The sequence below is a fragment of the Ictalurus punctatus genome, chromosome 1 (genome assembly GCF_001660625.3).
Source record: "Ictalurus punctatus breed USDA103 chromosome 1, Coco_2.0, whole genome shotgun sequence".
NCBI lineage: Eukaryota > Metazoa > Chordata > Actinopteri > Siluriformes > Ictaluridae > Ictalurus > Ictalurus punctatus.
Window position 1 is genome coordinate 20,479,068 of NC_030416.2, and position 20,938 is coordinate 20,500,005.

General features: G+C 40.4%; 1 protein-coding gene across 1 annotated transcript in view; it reads right to left on the reverse strand.

Moving 5' to 3' along the window:
* Positions 1-2,601: 2,601 nt before the first annotated feature.
* Positions 2,602-20,938, reverse strand: part of foxo6a (forkhead box O6 a) — a 30,105-nt gene continuing 11,768 nt past the window's right edge. The window contains exon 2 of the mRNA XM_017454692.3: positions 2,602-6,248. Within this exon, the coding sequence (XP_017310181.1) occupies positions 4,659-6,248 (1,590 nt within the window). The 3' untranslated portion in view covers positions 2,602-4,658. The remainder of the gene's footprint in view (positions 6,249-20,938) is intronic.

A 20,938-nucleotide genomic window follows, 5' to 3' on the forward strand; every position in this document is an offset into this window, starting at 1 on the left:
TCCTCTCTTTTAGTTTTATTAGAGTAATATTTTGTCTGGGACAGTCATGTGAGAAATAAGTACACCCCATTGAAACTGTTGTGTTGTTGTTTTTTTAACATATTGATTCTCTTTGAAACAGTGCCTATTAACAAAGGTGATACACTCACTGATATTTTGTAGTAATTTTCACAATTTAAACTATCAAAAAAAAATACCAGATAAGTCACATGGAAAAAGTAAGTACACCCCATACATTTACCACACCTTCAAATCCATAAAATTCGAATCAGGGAGTAGATGAAACCTGTCTTATTTAAATCCCTCTCATATCTATTGTCTGGTGTTCCCTCTGTTATTGAGGTGTGTTGTGTCATCATGCCAAGATCTAAAGAGTTCTATAAGGCCTTCAGGGAAAAAAAGGTTGTGGCTATGAGTCTGGCAAGGGATTTAAAAAGATATCCAAATTATTTGAAATACATCATTCCACTGTAATGAAAATAATCTACAAATGGCACATAATTCAAATGACTGGAACTATTTCAAAGAGGATCAAATGTTTGCTCGTCCAAATATAAAAAAAGCCAACAATTTCCATGGAGTGTACTTATTTTTTCACATGAATGTATATTCTGAACTCATTCAGGATCAGTTTTGTTATCATGCTCATCAAAACCAGTGTCTTTACTGTTCCACCCATCCTCCAACTGCTTACCATGTAAAGCAGGTATGAGAAGAGGCTGTTCTAGGTTTTGTAGGACTGACTCTTGATTTGCTACCATTATATGTTCCTTGGATAGTCATACTACCTACAGTGTTTTGCCCAAAAAAGAGTGCATATACATATCTATTACATCTGGTTAAAATGTGTTTCAGGCCCCATTTACACTTGTGTGTTTCATGTGTCTTGTGTACCAGGAATATATTTGAAAGATTATCCACATAAAAGAGAATATGGAAATGCACCCAAAATGCATTTGAAACAGATTTAATTCTGATCATTCAACCACTTCAGGAGGTCTGACATGCATTTTAGCCATGTTAAATGAGTGTAAGTTTATGTAATCTGTCTCTCCAAGTTTCATTTGACAACCAAAACCCCTCCTAATAGTCACACAAATGCTTCATGACTGTTGAAATTGGAGTATCTTAGAATGTTACTGAGATTAAAAAAAGACATGAAAAATCATTGTCACTTATCCGTAATGTAACTAAATAAGTAAGTAAGTAAGTAAATAAAAAAAAAGAAGTATGCATGTTTGAATGTAATGAGCTTTTTTATGCAATGAGCAAATTTAAGTCTGCCAGAATGTAAATGCAAATAGAGAAAATATTATAAGAATACAATCCAGATTCAAAATGCAAAATGCTTTCCTTCCCAATGGCTATGCCTGTATTTGCCGTGTTATATCTTCTATGATCTGGTATGTTTTGGAGCTCTTGCCTTTAGCCTAACTCACTAATGACTCTTTACAATCAGTAAGTAATTAAAAGTGCTAGTCAGGCTGCTGTGACAGCCTGTATATGCATGTGTTAGTCAGACAAATCCGTGGCCTAGCGTGCGATCTTGAGATTAAAGACTCCAGAGTGAAGCAGGGAGGAGTGAGAAAGAGATTACGGAGGGATTGTGAACATGGGAGCAACACCAAACAGCATTAGTGATATGTTCTCACCTTGTCTCACAACTGATGTGCTGTGAAGATAGCACACTCTGATGTGATGCCTATCTTATCACATCAGCCAAAATTTAACAGTAAGCAAAAGAGCATTCCACTAAGCTTATTCAGGTAAGTTAATGATCTTTGACATCTACTGGCTCTATTGCTGAAATCCATATGTTAAATAGTCAGGGTTGCAAACTCATCTAATATCAGGTACATGTTAATATCTCTTGACTTTGGAGTCTAAAAAATATCTCTAATTGATAATCCTGAAGGATGACAATCCATGTAGAATCAGACATGGCTCTTATGTGCTTCTCTTCTACCTATTGTCATCTTACCTCTCTCTCTCTCTCTCCCCCCAGTGATGTACTGCCGAAGTTGAGTCAATTAAAAGCGTGCATCTCCGCTGGAGTGGGAGGAGGGAGACTCCCTAGAGGCAGACAGTATGGCTGTGCAGAGAAGCACTCTCCCTCTGTGAAAACGCCTCAGATGGGACTGTGACAGCTGTGACCAACCTACAGCTTCAGATGCGATAACAAGCCTTATTAGACACTTAGACTCTCACCTCCATCCTACCCATATCCCCACCTACCCACACCGGTACACAATACCTGTACCATATAATGCAGACCTAATTTTCAACATTCTGCTTTTCATCTGTGAACTAGCATGCAGAGCTGCATGTAAGACCTACTTGCATGTAACATTATGCATTATTTGCATTTAGTATCATTATGCAGATTATGTACTAACCTTCTTCTATATATTCCTCGATAATTTTTTAGTGTTTAAAAATACATCTGTTATACACTATGCACCCATTTGTGGATGGGTAAAAAATGTAAGCTACACTATAACACCTACTGTACCAATAACAAAGTGTGCAAATGCCATATAAAATAAAATATAAATCGTCCAGAATGTTTAACATTTGATTTCATTTATTTGTCAGTCACCAAATGATGAGATACATTCTCTTAAAAAAAAGAAACAATGAAAGAGATATCCTTTTTCATCTTTAAAAACTTAATACAATATTCTCAATATATAGATTTTTATACAAAATTAAAGGTCATGGAACAGTAAAGAAAGAGCAATCCCTTAAACACACAAAATGAAGGAAGGAGGCACCTGTAGTTAGTCCTCACTTCCATACAATAACATTATAAGACTGCTGTTATATATTAAATATTTAATATTAGAGCTTACTATTCTGATATCTGCATTAACACGGCTTCTTTTAAGCATGTCTGATGAATCAAGGTAGCTGGTACTGCAGTGACAGCTTGCACAAGATTATGGTTAATAGGCAAAGCAGAGAAAGCAGTGTGGAGTCTGACATATCAGAGGACAGGGGCAAATATTAAATCATGACAACAAAAATTGTACTAAGGATATCCCACTGGGTTATGGATTAGCGTCACAAAAATCGGGCCAGCTGAGTAGCTTTATTTGAGTGGAAGGGTTGATGGAGTAAGTTATCCTTGACCTTTTGCCATAATGACATGCCCCATTTCCCTCCCGACTGCTTTATAGAGCACATCCGTACTTAAGGAGGAAAGGAGCAAGTTTAGAAGGAGCTGTAGCTATAGAGACCACACACACCCACACAGACACACACACACACACACGCACGCGCACGCACACACACACACACACACCCATACAGAAGGAGAAGGAAAGAGGAGTCATTATAGAGAGAATGGTTCTTTCACTGACGTAGCCACTGCCACAAATCACTGCAGGCCTTTTTCCGTTTTCATTTTTCCCCCATTTTTTTACAACACAGAAAATAAGGCAAAATCCTAGGCTATGTTGATGTTTACCTGATTTATTTATTTTTGTCATTTTCATCTCTGATTACTGACATATAAAATCAAAAATAATGCTAAAAAAAATAATGCATGTCTATCTCATAGCACCTCAAAATTAAACATCACATGGGATTATAATACAACACTTCCCATTTTCGGCACGCACAAGAAAGACCAAACTGCCATTAAGGGACTCTAACAATTTAATAAATGAAAATAATAGAAGCTAATGCCTTGCTCTTTCTATTACAAATTATTTTTGTGTGAGTGTGTGTCCGATTATGGACAAACAGACAGTTGTACTGACTTGCTGTGTGCTGGATGACTGTGTTAATCATGCCCATCACTCAACATATGTGAGAGAGAAGCGAGACCTAGTGATGGGGTGGGTGGGGTGGGGGGTATTCAATCTGCAATAATGATGCATCACTGCAGCATCACTTTGGAGATTAAAAACAAGACGCTGAATTTCAATCAAGCCGTTAATGGGCAAGTGAAGGATGATGGGCCAGTCTGGGCTGGCAGGGGAGCTGAACCTATCGGTGAGAAAAAAAGGTGAGTGAGTTCTAACATCTCTCACTGAGAGAATTAGAGTGAGAAAGAGGGGGGAGAAAATAGGAATCACTGCCTGATTGTTTTTATTCCAACAGATGTCCATAAGGTCGTTCAAGAAAATAACTATCAGAAATTCCACCCAGTTGAAAAATTTGGACTTTTCAATTGGTTTATTATGCAAGCTGAATAACCTCTTTGAATAAAAAAAATCTGTTAATTTTTTCTGCATACTGGACCCATAATTGAATGAAACAGGCCAGCTACAGATACTGCCATCCAGGCAACAACTCAACATTGTCAGAGTAAGAAATGGATTTGTTTTACGCAGTTAAAGTGCTCAAGCATTTAGTTTTGACTGGAGAAGAAGGCAATGTTGGGTAACACAATTGAGATTGTCATCACGGTTCATTCGGCAAGAGCAAAGGGTTAACATTAAGCAGAAAGAGTCTAAAAGAGGGCCATTTCAGAAAAGAAACAGAGATGAGCAGGCAGAGTAAGACAAAACTTAGAAACTGAAACTATGGTTTTTCATCTTGATTTTTGTCACGCACAGTGCATCTCCCTGTAAAGGAAGCGGTGCGCCCCGCTCTAAGCAGGCCTAAAGGTAGTTTGATCTCTTATAATGTTCATAGGAAAGCATTGCTTCTTAGCCAGGCACCCAACTCTGGTTACTGTGGCTCTGTTGTGGGCCTGCAAGTCCCATGCTCATGCCCATGCCCATCCCAACACCCATCCCCTGCACAAGAGAGCAGTCAAAATTAAAGTCCATCTCCTCTGTTGAGTCCATCATGTCATGGAGGAGAACAGACTCAACATCACAGTCCAAGCTGCCATGAAAAATGTCCAGATCTAGGTCTGCTGGTAGCCGCTCATGAGGGTAACCATGTTGGGGTTGGTGGTACCCTTGGTAACCACTGCCTCCTCCCCCCATTCCCTGAGCTTGATGGTATGGTCCATCAGCCACTGCCTGCTGGTGTGGACCTGGGTATGTGGCGCTGTAGCGGGGGTGAGGGTGTGGGGCAGTGGCTAGGTGGCAAGAGTCCTGAGAGATGCCCTGCATTCCAGCAGGGTTTGGGGGCAGTGTGGTTGAGGCAGGAAGGTGTGCATGGGCTGGAGGACTGTACAAGTATGGAGCTTTATGGCTGTATGACTGCATTAGGCCACTGATGGGTTGGGCAAGGACAGCATGGCTTTGAGGCTGATGGTTCTGGCCCAGTCTGTGACTCATGCTATGATTCATGCTGTGGCTATGAGTGGGGTTATTGGTTATGCTTGAACCAGAGCTGTGGCTGTGTGATTGGTTGAGACTGTGGGTGCTGTTGTGGCTGTGAGCAGGGTTATGATCATGTGTGCCATTGTGGGTGTGCCCAGAGTTATGGTTATGACAAGTGCCCACCATACTGCTGGAAGGAACCATCATGGGCTCATGTTCCTGGCCAAGTAACATGTCCTTAGCACAGTACTGTGAGCCTCCAGTAAGTAGACTCTGCAGGGTGTTTGTGCCTGAGTAAGTCTGCATGTTGCCAGAAAAGCTGGAGGCCTTATTTTCCTGGATAGTCTGCAATGGTGTTTGATGGCACAGCATGCCCATGCCTGTTTGTCCATAGGCTGGGCTACTGTAGGAGCCCTGAACTTTTGACCCACTGCTGTAGTGGTAGGGAGGGCGCTTGTGGCATGAGGGCTGTTGGTGGTGGTAACCTTCTTCCAAGCTGATGGCTCCGGTGAGGTCCGCTAGCTGTGGCAGTTCCACAGGTGGACAATGTGCCACAGGCGAGCGAGTGCTGGAGGGACTGGGGTAGATATGTGGGGAAGTGGAGCAGGACAACCTACCCTCCTCTGGGTTTTCTAACTCCTCCTCTACCATAATGGGTGACAGACTCAATGTGGAGGCTGCAGAGCTAGTCCGAGAGTGGAGATCAGTCCATGCCTCAAACTCCTCCCCAACACCTGTTGGTCCTGTGACAGGCTTCCCTGTTGGACTAGCCTGCTCTGGGGAGCCATGAAATCCCTGCCCCACTGTGCCTACCACTGCTCTGCCTACCACCTTCTTGCGGTTTACACGGCCTTTGCACTTCAGGTACTTAGTGCTGTTGTCCATTGAGACTGCACGTCGACGGGGAGCTTTCCCAGCCTTACTCCCTTCAGGGTTCAGCATCCACCAGGAACTCTTCCCCGTGCCTTCGTTCTGCACCCTGATGAAGCGGGTGTGGAGTGACAGATTGTGGCGTATAGAGTTCTGTATGTGAAAAGACAAAAAAAGAAAGGACAGATTATTAACATCTTAAAGGAAATATTATGATTTTTTTTCACTCATTCTGAACACATGGAATTTCATAGAAGCAGTCATCCTGCAAAGACTTCATTGCTCAGTTTCTTTGTAGTGCAGCTATTGATGACTGGCTGACATGTATTCTGTTTATTGACTGTGTTTTGTCTGTGACTAGGGGATTCCTCCCTCAGACTGGTGTGGATGTCAGCTAATCCATGGTTCAGTGTGCTTGGCTTGGGTTGTGTTTGAAGCCTGTGCCAGCCTGGCTCATCGCCAGCCTCCACTCCCAGTCTGAGAAAGGAAACATGTTGGCTTGAGCCAGTGGTGACTGCAAATAATAAAGTCAGACAAATCAGCCTCTTACTCTTGTTCAATCTGCTTTCCACATCTCACCCTCTCTCTACTCCTCTAACCTATATTTGCCCCAGAGAGTCTCCTTGCTCCCTCACATTCAAGTGACTACATTCTATTTGATTAATTCTTTATCCAGAGCCAAATCAATTGAAAGAAATGCACATGCTGACAAGTTACTTTCCCAAGTCCAAGTCAGGTCTCAAGTCTCCGAGCTGAAGTTTGAGTCAAGTCTTTAGTCTTGCACTTTAGTTAACACTCAAACTGTTAGCTGTAGGTTGCACAGTAAAACAGTAAAACACTGCTCTACTATATCTAGGGAAATCACTGAAGTGCACATATTAACACTTATTGTGTGCATGCACTGAAATAATTAAATTGACCATATTTCCATTTGCTAGATATGGGGCTAGACATACAACATTACTTGTTATCCAACTGAACCAACCTGGGAACCTTTCTGGGTGTGTCTTGTAAAAAAAAAATACATTATCAATGTTGCTAATTTGATGATGCATTTATTGCACAAATCTGGCAGAAACAATCCGGCATATAAAAAGTGTGCAACATTTAACTAGTTATTAAAAAATAATACTCTTAATTGCTAATCACTTATATCACAACCAATCTGCATGTTTCCCACATGTCCTGGGAAGTGATTTAACAATAATTGTTACTGAAATATTTAAATTGACCATATTTCCATTTGCTAGATATGGGGCTAGACATACAACATTACTTGTTATCCAACTGAACCAACCTGGGAACCTTTCTGGGTGTGTCTTGTAAAAAAAATACATTGTCAATGTTGCTAATTTGATGATGCATTTATTGCACAAATCTGGCAGAAACAATCCGGCATATAAAAAGTGTGCAACATTTAACTAGTTATTAAAAAATAATACTCTTAATTGCTAATCACTTATATCACAACCAATCTGCATGTTTCCCACATGTCCTGGGAAGTGATTTAACAATAATTGTTTCAACTTATAAGGTGTGTAGCCAGAAAGAGACACATTTACTACTGTGCTTTCCCAGAAAGTGAAGGAATAATGATTACGATATAAAATATAGAGACATATTCTAAATTATTTAAATAATATGGAATATGTTTCCATATTATATTTAAAAATCTCAGTGTATGCAAGTACTACCAAGATGTGGTTGAATGAAAAGACCAAATAAATAAATAAATAAATAAATCAGCATCTCCTGTCAGGTGATCGAAGAATGGCTCCTCAAGGTAGCACCTCCAACTGAGTAGGGTAACCATGGAAACAGGGTAAACGTGGACACAAAATAAAGCACGAATTTGTTGTGGGGTTTGCTTATGAAGAGGGAGAAGGAAAGAGTTGCTTTTTGAAGCTGCACCTGAGCTCCCCACAGCCTTTCATCAAGCAACCAGGCCTGTGGTAAGACTTGCTCAGAACATCAGCAACAAGAGAGTAAAAATATGTCATTACTGTGGCACTACAGGTTAAGGTCCAATTGTCCATCTCCACTATGCTAATACTATTCATGATGATGATATTCATTGACTTAATCGCATCTGAACTCAACATATTTGTCTGTTCTATCATCTCTGCCAAAGACCAAAGACCATCATGATTATATTATTATTATTATTATTATTATTATTATTATTATTATTATTATTATTATATTTTCTGTTGTGCCTCATGTACTGAAACAGTTATGCTCCTTATGTTGACTGTGACACCTGTCTGTCATTCTTGTGCTAAAATCTTCTAAATCATTTTGCAAGCTTCTTTCTGTGTGTAGAAATCAGATGATCAGAAGATGAGTCAGGGGCTGTTTGGGCATCCCAGACCTCTCACACCCCAGAAACTGGCAATCAGCACTAATCCCTGCTCCATTCTACATAATCCCAGACGATAATAGTCTAATCCTAGTCAACTCATGGGCACTCCCAGATAGGTGGATCCCACTGTTAGGGCTGAAGTGCATGCCCTGCTACCTTTGTGATTCCAGCCTATTGCAGAGAAGATACTATAATGTGTAGAAATGTTGATGATGGAGGAAATAATCAAGTTCTTGAATGCTACTAAATTGTTTAATATATTATATTTCTTAATGCAATAAGTAAAGCATAAATGAAACTAGATATATCACTCAATCTCTGTACAAAGGCCCACACACTCCATTTACATCCCCAGGGAGCAGGCATAAGCTAAGTATCAGCGATGCTGCCCACTGCTATTAAAGAGAGCTCAGAGCCTATATCAAGGGCCGTAAAATCATAGCCTTCACCTATTTTCCCACCAATAAACCACTTTCAGACACTGTTAATTAACTGCATGCACATATACACCAATGCCTGATAACACAATCAGGAAACAAAGAGACTTGAGGACGGCTCTTGCTCAACTGAAAAACAAGTCCAACATCCCAGTTGGCCCTTTCTGAAAGTGTTTGAACTCGGTTCTCATTAGGGACTACAATCCTGATAGTTCTATTAGTGATGCAGCTTCTACCTCCACACCTCCTCACCCGAGTCTTCTTTGTCATAAGATTAAGAGCTTAAGACCTACTAACCTCCCAGTCTGACAAGTTTGCACTTTTTTCCAAAGCACAGGTGGCCTTGGCACTAAATGGGCTTTTCCAAGAGCATGCATATGTTTAGAGCCAAAGGTTCAGACTTCCTCTTTCAAGAAGCCTTGCTTTGTACCCATTATCAGAACAGAGAATTAATCTCTCCCTGTCTTCCTCTTGTCCTTCTTTTTACCCATTATGTACCCTATTCAAATAGATTCCTGCTCAATGCCACACCCCCACCCAGTTTCCTCTAATATTCAGAATGGGAACATCAACATTGAGAACAGATTCAACCAATTTGACAAAAATAAAATCCAGTTTTTGAGAGCTCAGGGTCAACACAAAATAATCATCAGGAAACACCATGACAACAAGATGGAAAGAGTTTTCAATGGCTGGCCTGAAGGAGGCCCACTGTCCTGCACTTTTGCCCTAACACACCTTATCCAGATAATCAAGGGCTTCACCATTAGTTGCTGAGTTTGGAAATAGAAAAATAAAATGTTTAAACTATGCAGGACAGTGAAATCCATGCCATAAGAATAAAGACGGTGGCATGAAAGGAAATTCAGTCACCACTTCCCTTGGTTGTATTCACCAAGAGCCAAGATGAATCTTCTAGTGATGATCACATCTACTCTATCAGACAGTATGAAGCTTTGCGTGAGATCTGTGACAGTACCCAGTTCACAAGCTTGGCTGTGTGCCATCTGCCCCTATGCCATTGCTTCTAGGCAGGCACTCAGCCCCTTAAGACTGGCATAGAGGGCAGATGTGTGGGGGACGGGGTGGGAATGTGAGGGTACAGCTTGGGGCCCACTGTGAGAACCATCTAAGTGACACAATGGAGTTGCCTTCCACAAATACCACTCCCTCCCGCTTCAATCTGCTACCTCCCACTGTTAACTCAAGTGGGCCCATGAAACAGGTCAAACTATTTAGGCCCAACTTGCTGGGTATATAATCACAACTAAAAGAACAGCCTGATGAGATTGAGACAGAAGCAAGTAACAAAGGAATGAAACCTCTCACTCAGTTCAGATAATATTACCACACAAAAGAAAGTTGCTATACCATAACACACAGAGCAGCATCTGCCAGACAAGACTAGGGATCTTCAACCATTATTAAGCCATTTCATATGTCATCAGCCATTATATACAGTACTGTCTCTCTATACACCCCATTAGTTTGATAAGCACCAAGTGTGTGTGTGTTGTGGGGGTGAGGGTACTATTAACTGCATTTACTGTGAAATGTTTTCTTTTAACAGCAAAGACGGGGGTGGGGTGGGTGTATGGGGGCAACTTCATGCAAGAGGTTTTGTTCAGCACAGGAATGAGTTTTGTCAGCAAAGCCCGTCTCTAGGCTATTGATGGAAATTAGCAGCGGATAAATATTCACATCCTGTGATTGATGTCACGGCTGGGCTTGTCCCTTTGAAGGAAAATAAAGAATGCAGTGGCACACAGATTAATGGAAACTGGGGGGTAAATGTATTCACACGTTTCTCACAGGGAGGGGGATTCTGACAAGGAGCATAGACTTCAGCTCATGCAGTTAGCACAGTAACAGAAGAAAAAAGAATTTGCCTGTTCAACCGACAACACAGCATACACAGACGAAATATGTAAAACATGTATCTAATCACCAAGCGATTAAATAAATTAGTTTAGTTATTCTGCCAAAAAATATTTACAATTTACCATATATTATTATGTGGATAGGAAAGCTTGAAAGGAATTGTCTCTAAAATATATGTACATACAATCACATCATCTGGAAATAACACAATATTCTCAAAATTCTGTGTAAATATGGTGTATTTAAGGGCAGAAGTAAAAATGGAGATGCACATGTCTGCCAGCTCTGTGGTCAGAAACTGACAGCCACTCTGCTGTGAGGGTGATGGGGTTGGTGGGTGATTCCTGCTTGGTTGTGTGATAATTGCAGAGCCCAGGCTGTGTGTTTCCTGCAGGCTGGGTGGATGGCGGGTGGTTGGGTGTGGATACAAGCCTGCGTGGGCTGAATGGATAAAAATAGCAGTGCCAGCTTAGCTGAGCATCTGAGAGCTGGACAGGGGATCGGAAAATCCCCCACCCAGCACAAGAGTAGCCATGCTTTTCTGTGGAACAGGGCAAGGAGCAACCTGGGATCCTCGCATCTTCCAGCCCAGTCAAAATCAGCTGGGTGTGCATCACGAGCACAGTATGAGGGCAGCTTTTCCAGCACTGGTCTGCCAGATCACGCCAGACCTTCCCTCCACCCCCCAGGGAGTATTCACACAACAGGTGCAGGAGTGGTACACCTGTGGGAGCTCTTGATTGCTCCAACCATGTGCACACACACACGCCCACACACCTTCTTTGTGAACTCGACTCACATTTTCCACAGTGCTTGCCATATACCTTGTTAAGTCGTGCACATTTTTGAACAGGTTTTTAACTGCAGGATTTTACAAGGAAAGGCTGTAAGTAAGTATCAGTGCACAGCTCTGTGTATGTGTATATGTGTGCGTGTGTAAGGTTGGTCTATTTAATAGCCCACAGGCAGTGTGCAAGGATTTGATTATATTGCAACCTTCATCTGCCATACACAAAAAAATGGACAAGCAACAATAGGACAAATGCAGGCAGCCTTTTTTCCTTCTCTCTCATCATAATCTCATTTATAGTCATAAGAATTTCATTTCCCACATCCTAAAGGTCAGCACACACCTCTGATCAGACTTTAATACAGATCATTCTCTGGGTTTAATTTAATTTCACCAGAGCAGGAAACTCATTTGCAAGACATGTGTTCAGCATGCAAAATTTATACAATCACTGATTTAATTGTTTTAGTTTCAGAGCTTGGGAATACGCTGTTGAAATCAGACGCTTGGACCCTCTACACTTACACGCACTCAACGTTCAATCTATAGTCAAAGACTCAGGTAGCTAGATGAACTCAAACCCTTATGAATATGTGCATGCATTTCATTCTGATGACTTGGCCAGGCAGTTTTGACTCCTTTCAAAATCACCTTCTTAGAAATAAAGCAAACCTAGGAGCAGCATACAGGCATGTCTACACATGCAGCTGATGACCAGGTCATGCATTGGTGAGCAGCAAACTCTGCAACACAATCAACATATACATGTACACACAAGCCTGGCACACGGGGCACTCTTAAACGAGAAGTACCCAGCGACCAGTTGCTAAGGAGACCCATGGGAAAGGGAGGGCTCTTGTTGCCATAGCAGCCAGTTCTCTCCCATCCAACTATCCCTCCCCAAGGGAGTGACATGGGGGAATTTGGGGGAAGGGAGGCAGACCAGGGGAGTTTACTTAAGTAAAAGACATTTTGAGAGCGAGAGAGAGAGAGAGAGAGAGAGATGGGAATTAAAGGTATAATGAATCTCCAAGTACATGATGTACAATTCACCATCTATAGCAACATACAGTATATATTAACATTCAAGTTCATACAGAGATAGCTGAGCAAAAATAACATATTAAAAATTTAACTGCAGATAAATCTTTATGATACATTGGTAAGGTATATTATTTGTGAACCCAAGTTGGGAAAATGATCCAGTAAAAAATAAATAAATAAAATGCATGTACCAACTGATAATCATGGAATTCTCCCATCATTATCAATTACTGGTTTTAATTTCAGACACTTTAATAAATACCTTGAATAATCTTTGTTTCTGTTCCATGCTCATACAGCTCACACTGAGAGTGTGAGTTGATCCCTGTGCAGTATTCAGAGCAGATCTCTTGAAGCATTTTCCATTCCTATTCCTCTTGAAACAGGATTTCACTAAGTGATCCATGACAATGGTATTATAAAAGCTAAGAATGGCTAAAAATGATCCTTATTTGAACTTCTTCCTTCTGGCAGATGCAACAAAGCACTGAGTCCTAAAACAACCAGATATAAGAACAGTTTCTTTCCAGTGGCTGTTCAAACTCATGAATGGACATGGGCCTTAGAGAACATTTTTAAACTCCAGTACAGAATCATGTGATCACCAACACTCCTGAGGCACCTTCTTTTCTTTTCATTACTGTACTGTGTAATAACTTACTTTTATACATAGATTGTACAGAACATGTTAAAGGAACCCTGTTCTGGCACATCAGTTACACATTAGAAGGAGTTACCTCACTGCTATCGATCTCTTGTTGTCATTGTTGTTTAATGTTAACTGTTTACATTTTACATTTAGTGTGTGCTGTGTGTATGGATGGGCGCATGGTGGCTTAGCACGTTCACCTCACACCTCCAGGGTCGGGGGTTCGATTCCCACCGTGGCCCTGTGTGTGCGGAGTTTGCATGTTCTCCCCGTGCTGCGGGGGTTTCCTCCGGGTACTCTGGTTTAAAAACAAACAACTCCCCCAGTCCAAATACATGCATGGTAGGTTGATTGGCATTGGCATGTCCAAAGTGTCCGTAGTGTATGTGTATGTGATTGTGCCCTGCGATGGATTGGTACCCTGTCCAGGGTGTACCACTGGGATAGGCTCCAGGTTTCCTGTGACCCTGAAGGAAGGATAAGTGGTATAGAAGATGGATAGATGGATGTGTGTATGGATGTTATGTTGAGATGGATACTGAAATGCTGAGTTATAATCTTTGTACAATCCCAACAAATGGTTCTCCAAATTAAAAATAAATAAGTTGGAACAGTTGGAGTTTCTTTAGTTCCTGTATCAGATCAAATAATTACATGTTAAAATATTATAGGAGACACAACTCCCACTTTTATTAAACTAATAGTGTGTGATAGGTGCAGTGGTCAGTTGACTCTGCTCTTCTCATTCAATACACCAAGACCAATTTTGGGCTCATTGATAAGTCACATATTCTCAAACACTCATTAAGTACGACCTAATCAGCATGTTATGATAATGACAGACTTGGCTGTTAAATCACAATGATTAGATAAAATTTCAGATTTCAACCAGCTGGTCCAAAGTTAGTAGAGGCTGTGAGAAAGATATAAAAGTGGAGGGATAGGGAGGAGGAAGGAAAGAAAGCAATTATTCTCTATCCGTTTAAAGACAAAAAGTGGGGCAAATGAATAGATACCCCTCTTTAGCCATTTGTAGACACAAAAAAACCCCAATTAAGTTACTTTGTGTTAAAGTCTTTTGGTGGGAGTGGAATGAGGGAGAGAATGAGAAAAAGGAAGAGGGGCAAAAGAGTGTGGGACCAGTAAAAAAGAGGCCTGTATGATATAGAGGATAGAGATGGAAGATGGAAAAGGAACAATAGTGAGAGAATAAGAGAGAGAAAGAGGGTGAGTGAGTAGATGCTCTATACTCCAAAAGGGGCAATTGGCTCTCAGCTCCTCAACAGGAGCTGCTAAAATATTAATGTGTGCTGCAGCCGCAGACTGCTGAGTCCAATGGCTTAAGTAAAACTCTTGCTCTAATGAGAGGGAATGTGAATGGCTAATGGCCCCACAGGAGCGCCTGATGGAGAGGTAAAGGAGATTTGGGTGGTGCTTTCAGGAGGCGGGATATGGATGTTGGGGCATGCTTCGACCTTTTACAGTCTCCTTAAAACTTAATAAGGACAGTCTTATTCCTGTCATCTTATGCTGCTGTAACCCTTTATCCCCCATCCCTTTCTCCTGCCTCCATTGCAAATTTCCATGCACCCTGTATTCAAGAAGCTTGAATATGAAAAACAATATTGTTCCTGAATTAATTCTAACTGATTATCTTACAGTATAGACAGAGGGACATCTGGTCTTATGTCAGCTCTCCTACTATTTCCTGAACACAGTCCTTGACCATTATCAGAGAAGAGGTAGGAAAGCATTTATGAAACTTGCAAAACTCAGTCCTGGTGTGGTTTAAAAATGACAAGGACAAAGAGAATAATTGATGTGAACCACTGCTCTTACATAGTATCTGGACCACCTAGTGGTCCGTATGTTGTCATCAATACGATAAGCGGCTTAAGACTATAGATTTCTGTTCCAATGTTCAATGTCATCATTAATACAATCTCGTGGACTAATGTTTCATATGGATGTTTTAAGGTGATGAACAACTACACAGAACAGGTGTGAGACAAACAGGTTTATTTGCGTATGTTAAAGGCGATTCATGACATGGCGATTGCATCTTTCTTGGTGCTACCTCACTGATGTAGCATCAACATCTCCCTCCAATAAAACACAGTGGATGATTTGAAGTGTTAGAATACAATGAACAGTCTAAGAGAGAACAGGGGTAAGTTGAAGAAATATATTTTGCAAAAGCAAATGTATGTACTAGTGAGGATTATCATATTAATAAAAAGATAATGATTCAAGTCCAAAAGTTAAACTGACAACTAATTCTAAGTTTTGGATTAGTGCCACCCTCCATGTGTGAGCAAGTTGCAGATGAAGTACATGAGGTACCTCAAGTGTCTCTGCAAAGTATTGTGATTATGAAAGCAGGATAGCTTTTTCTATAGTACAAATGCACAGCAAAAAAAAAGAAGCCAGGAACATACTGTATGTAAAGTTGTCAGTGAAACACCTCTTTAATTATGGGAATATATAAAGCAGGTGCAATTCTTTTTTTTTAGCAAAATAAATCTGAATGGAGATTAGACTGGATTCTAGTAGCACACCTATCATACATATATTGTTTGATTTTCGATCTAACTGGCTTCACAGATTCAAGAACGATGGCTTTTAAGTTCACTCAACTGGTGAAAATAAATGTTTTGCAATACTTCAGGGATTTAACTAAAAATTTCAGGGAGGCAATTGGCCTAATTAGTCATTTGGTAAAGAGTTGTTTGTTTTTAAATCTCTGCACGATTTGACACCAAACTACATCACTGACCTCCTCTGTTCTCATTCTACAGAGCTTCAAGATCTACTTTTAACTTTTCCAGGTAACCAGGCCTTACGCTTTTTATATAGGCATCCCTTACATTTGACATTTCTAAATTAAATTTAAAAATCTATTTATTCTCCCAGGGTTTGTGGTATACGCCGCAGTAATGAGTCTTCTGTTTTGTCCTGTCTTTTAATCTCTAGTTTTGCCTGTTATTGTTTTTTTGTTGTTGTTGTTTAATTTTATATACATTTATTTAGTTAATTGGCCTCATGATGTTGTACAGCACTTTGGCGGACACTTGTTGTCTCTAATTGTGCTATATAAATAAATGTGATTTAATTGATATTGAACTATACTTTTGTACAGTTAGTACTTTTTGAATTTTGAACCATTATCTAAAGTGAACATGTCTGAGATGTTTTCTGTGATTACATTATTTTCACTAATATCTGGCGTTATAATATGATGCATATAACATTCACTATGCATGACACAGTTTGACAGATGGCACAATAAAGAGAGTCGAAAGGAAGCTTAGTGAAGAATGACATACTTCCAATTTCCCAGAAGCGAACTGAGCCACGCGTAGGAGGCCTCTGATACATCTGGTCCTAACTGCGCAGACAAGGGCAGCAGCAGAGCTGGGACATGTGTTGAGTATGAACAGCTCTGGATTATGAATATGCATATGAAGCATGGGAACATGGGTTATTTTATAACTATAGTGTCTCTCAATTAGCATACAGGCCAAATCAGGATTAGGACATAGGGGCCAATGGATGCGCGGTCCACACGCGCACACGCACACAAATACACACATGCTGGAGAAAAGAGTTGCTACGACCTAAATTCAAACCTTCTGCTTATCTCCTCAACTGTCAAGCAGTTCAGCAGGAACCAAGAGCCTTGCTGTGCCACAGACAGGGAACAGGTGGAGGCCATTACCACATCTTGGTTATAAATGTACATCAACAAGCAAGCTGAATAACTTCATAAGAACTGATGTTATGAGGCATGCTACTGGAATTGGTTGGGTCAGGGCTGTGCATGTAAATTCTGAGCAGGTAACACTGGTGTTACAATATTTCCATGCGACCTTAAACTAGCGAAAGAAGATGACTGGCACTGCTGGGCCCATGAGCAAGGCTCTTAACCCTCAACTGCTCAATTGTAAATAAAGTTGCTCTAGATAAGGGTGTCAGCCAAATGCAGTAAATGTAAATGAAATACATGATAAACACGTTAAAACTGTACAATTAGTCATTTTAAATAAAAGACTTCAGCTTATTCAGCCTCTTTTTTATGTTTATTTTGTGATTATGTTTTTTTCTTTTCACAAGGTTGCCCAATTTTGTGCTTCTGGATACCACAGGCAAAAAACTTTTGATCTTTTTGACTTTTTAAATGAGCCAATTAGCCATCCCACTGCCACTCAGGATTATATCTATAAGACATTATGTTAACATTAATACTAGCATTATTATGGATTGCTTATCTGGTTTCCGAGGTTGTGAGAATCATGACATGACTCATTGTCATAGTGTGTCTCTTTTCAAGGTTTCTTGCCTAACCTCTCTATTACAGAACAGAAACACTCGTTTTTGTTGTCATTAACTGCACTCAAAACATTATTGAGTTTGAATTCTAGATTAGCCATTATTGAGATTTGTTCGGTTATACATGTGAATATGTTTGAGAAATGCTGCTCAATTTTGCAGAACCCAAGAAATAGAAGAGTTTATAAGTTACATAATTGACTACAACTATGAAGAAAACTAAAGCTGTAAAATACATCTGGATGAAGAGCTCCTTCACATGGGTACAATTTTGACCTTTTATGCATTACCACAGGATGAATTTCTACTAACACATATAAACGTGATAATTTAGGTGGCTTATTGTCTCATTGACTTCAATTGAATTTAGAGCATGAGTATTTTCTCCAAAAATGTCAGGTCACTGTGTAGAATTTTGATGTGAGAACCATTACCATAAGAAAAATAGGAGAAAGGTGAAAGATCTGCATATGCATGTCTCATTTTATATGAGAGGATATCAAATCTGCTGTCTATGTTTAGTTTACTGTTCAGTACTGTTTCTTTTATCTTTAAGTTGACCTAATTTTCTAATATTTGGTAATAAGTGATGTTATTATTAGTTTCTGTATTTGTTATTGAGTACTGCTGACTTCTTTGTTTGATATGATTACCATGATGAAATTTAGGATAACTAAGGTTAATCTGACAACATGTCTGTGACAATAGATCATATTAATTGTTGAATTTATAATTAATGTGTTCTTGTAAAAGCTTATATCATTCTTGTTACATAAATTAAAAATAACTTATTAGTAAGTTATTATAGTTATTTTTGCATTAAAGTTTGTGATAGAGAAAATTTTGTATATCCAAAGTGAGTTACAGCGAATTTGTCTGGTATAGCGATGCTTCTCACTACTTGCATTATAATTAAATCACCTCTTCCAGTGTGTTGACATATCACAGTATCGCAACAGCGCCTAATACAGTATTGTCATTAAGAAACTGGGGAATTGGTCAATGTGTGTGTGTGTGTGTGTGTGTGTGTGTGTGTAAGAATCGTCTTCTGGCCAGCGACTGCAATGTTTCCACTTGAGTGATACTGTCAGTGGGCATCACTCAGCCTGGCCGTGTGGCAGAGAGTGTGGATCATTAGTGCAGATGGATAGGGAGCAGTGAGGGGTAGCAGGAGGAAGAAAGAGGGGGAGACACACATACACAGAGAGAGAGAGAGAGAGAGAGAGAGAGAGAGAGAGAGAGAGGGGAGGACTGGAGAGGAGGCAAGCTCCTTTTAATATCTAACTTGAGAGCATTACACACAGAGCTATGCACTTTCCTCTCAGTCACGCAATCATCACTCTCCTCCCCTTTCACTTTATACTAGCCTGTCTCCACCACCCATTTCTCTTCATCCCTTTATCCTATCATATAAATCACCGTTCTGAGCTTACTCCAAATCACCGCTTCCTGTGACTCTCTTCTTCTCCCTCTCTCTTTGTACTACCCTTATCTCTGACTTTTCTTATTTACAATATTTTCTCTTCTGACTCACACCCCTTGTCTCAATTTGCTCTTTGTGGGGCTGAGAAGACATTCCAAACACTACATCTCGTCTTCTGTAAATCCATTTAGTCTCCCTGTCTCTCTTTGTCTATGCTAAATATCAAAATGAACACAATTAATAAACATAATGGCTAATATTTTCATAAATTACTAAACAGTCAAATGAGCAGAAAACAGCCATCTCTCATCACAGTGGTCAAATCCATTCAAAAGATTTTATTAAACAAAGTTTAAGTTCTAAAATTACACACACACACACACAGAGAGAGAGAGAGAGAGAGAGAGAGAGAGAGAGAGAGAGAGAGAGAGAGAGAGAGAATGATCAGCCATAATTAAAACCACTGACAGGTGAAGTGAATAACACTGATTATCTCCTTACATAGGCAGCAAGTGTACAGTCAGTTCTCAAAGTTGATGTGTTGGAAACAGGAAAAATGAGCAAGAGTGTGTGACTTTGTGACTTTGACGAGGACTAGATTGTGATGCCTAGACGACTAGGGTCTGAGTATATCCAAAACAGCAGGTCGTGTGGGGTGTTCCCGGTATGCAGTGGTTAGTACCTACCAAAAGTGCTCCAAAGAAGGACAGAGTCATGGGCATCCAAGACTCATTGATGCACATGGGGAGTGAAGGTTAGCCTGTCTGGTCTGATCAAACAGAGGAGCTACTGTAGTACAAATTGATGAAAAAGTTCATGCTGTCTATGATAGAAAGGTGTCAGTACACACTGCACATCACAGCTTACTGCGTATGGAGCTGCGTAGCCACAGTCCAGTCAGAGTGCCCATGCTGACCCCTGTCTACTGCCAAAAGAGCCTACAATAAGAATTGGACCATGGAGCAATAGAAGAAGGTGGCCTGGTCTGATGAATGACATTTTCTTTTACATCATGTGGATGGCTGAGTGACTGTGCGTCCTTACCTGGGGAAGAGATGGCATCAGGATGCACTATGGGAAGAAGGCAAACCAGGGAAGGAGGTGTGATGCTCTGGGCAATGTTCTGCTGGGAAACGTTGTGTCCTGGCATTCATGTAGATGTTACTTTGACATGTACCATGTACCTAAACATTGTTTCAGACCAAGTACATCCCTTCATGGCAATGGTATTCCCTAATGGCAGTGGCCTCTTTCAACAGGATAATGCGCCTTGCTATACAGCAATAATGTTCAGGGATGGATTGAGGAACATGACACAGAATTCAAGGTGTTAACTTGGCCTCCAAATTCCCCAGATCTCAATCCAAACAAGCATCTGTGGGATGTGCTGGACAAACAAGTCCGATCCATGAAGGCCCCAGGTGATCAAGTAAAAGAAGAAAAGTTAGAAAAAACACAAATGTATATTCCCTTTCAGCTTCACCAGTATCATATGACCCAGCAGGTACCAGAGGACAAGCAACTGAAGTACATTTTAGACACACACACACACATATCAGTACAAACTCAAACAGCTTCCAGGTGAACCACTGTTTCATATGTACTCTTCCTAGTTCATGGCAGCACAATACTGATACTGCCCTTATTCCATGCCCTTTTGTGTTATATGCCATCATGGTTTCATACACACTTAAGAATGAGCACGCACACAAAGCAAGCACACAATGAAATGATCCTCCTATCTGAAAACACAACCCTTTCTCCTGAGAACTATATTTCCCCATCAGCCTTTTTGTTTGAATCACTTGTGAGAACTGGAGAATTACTTCACTAACCTGCTTGCTTAGGGAAGATAGATTAACATTGCACAAATGCATGCTGCCATTCTCAAGCCATGGCCTTCCCTACATAATGGAGACTGTGCATTC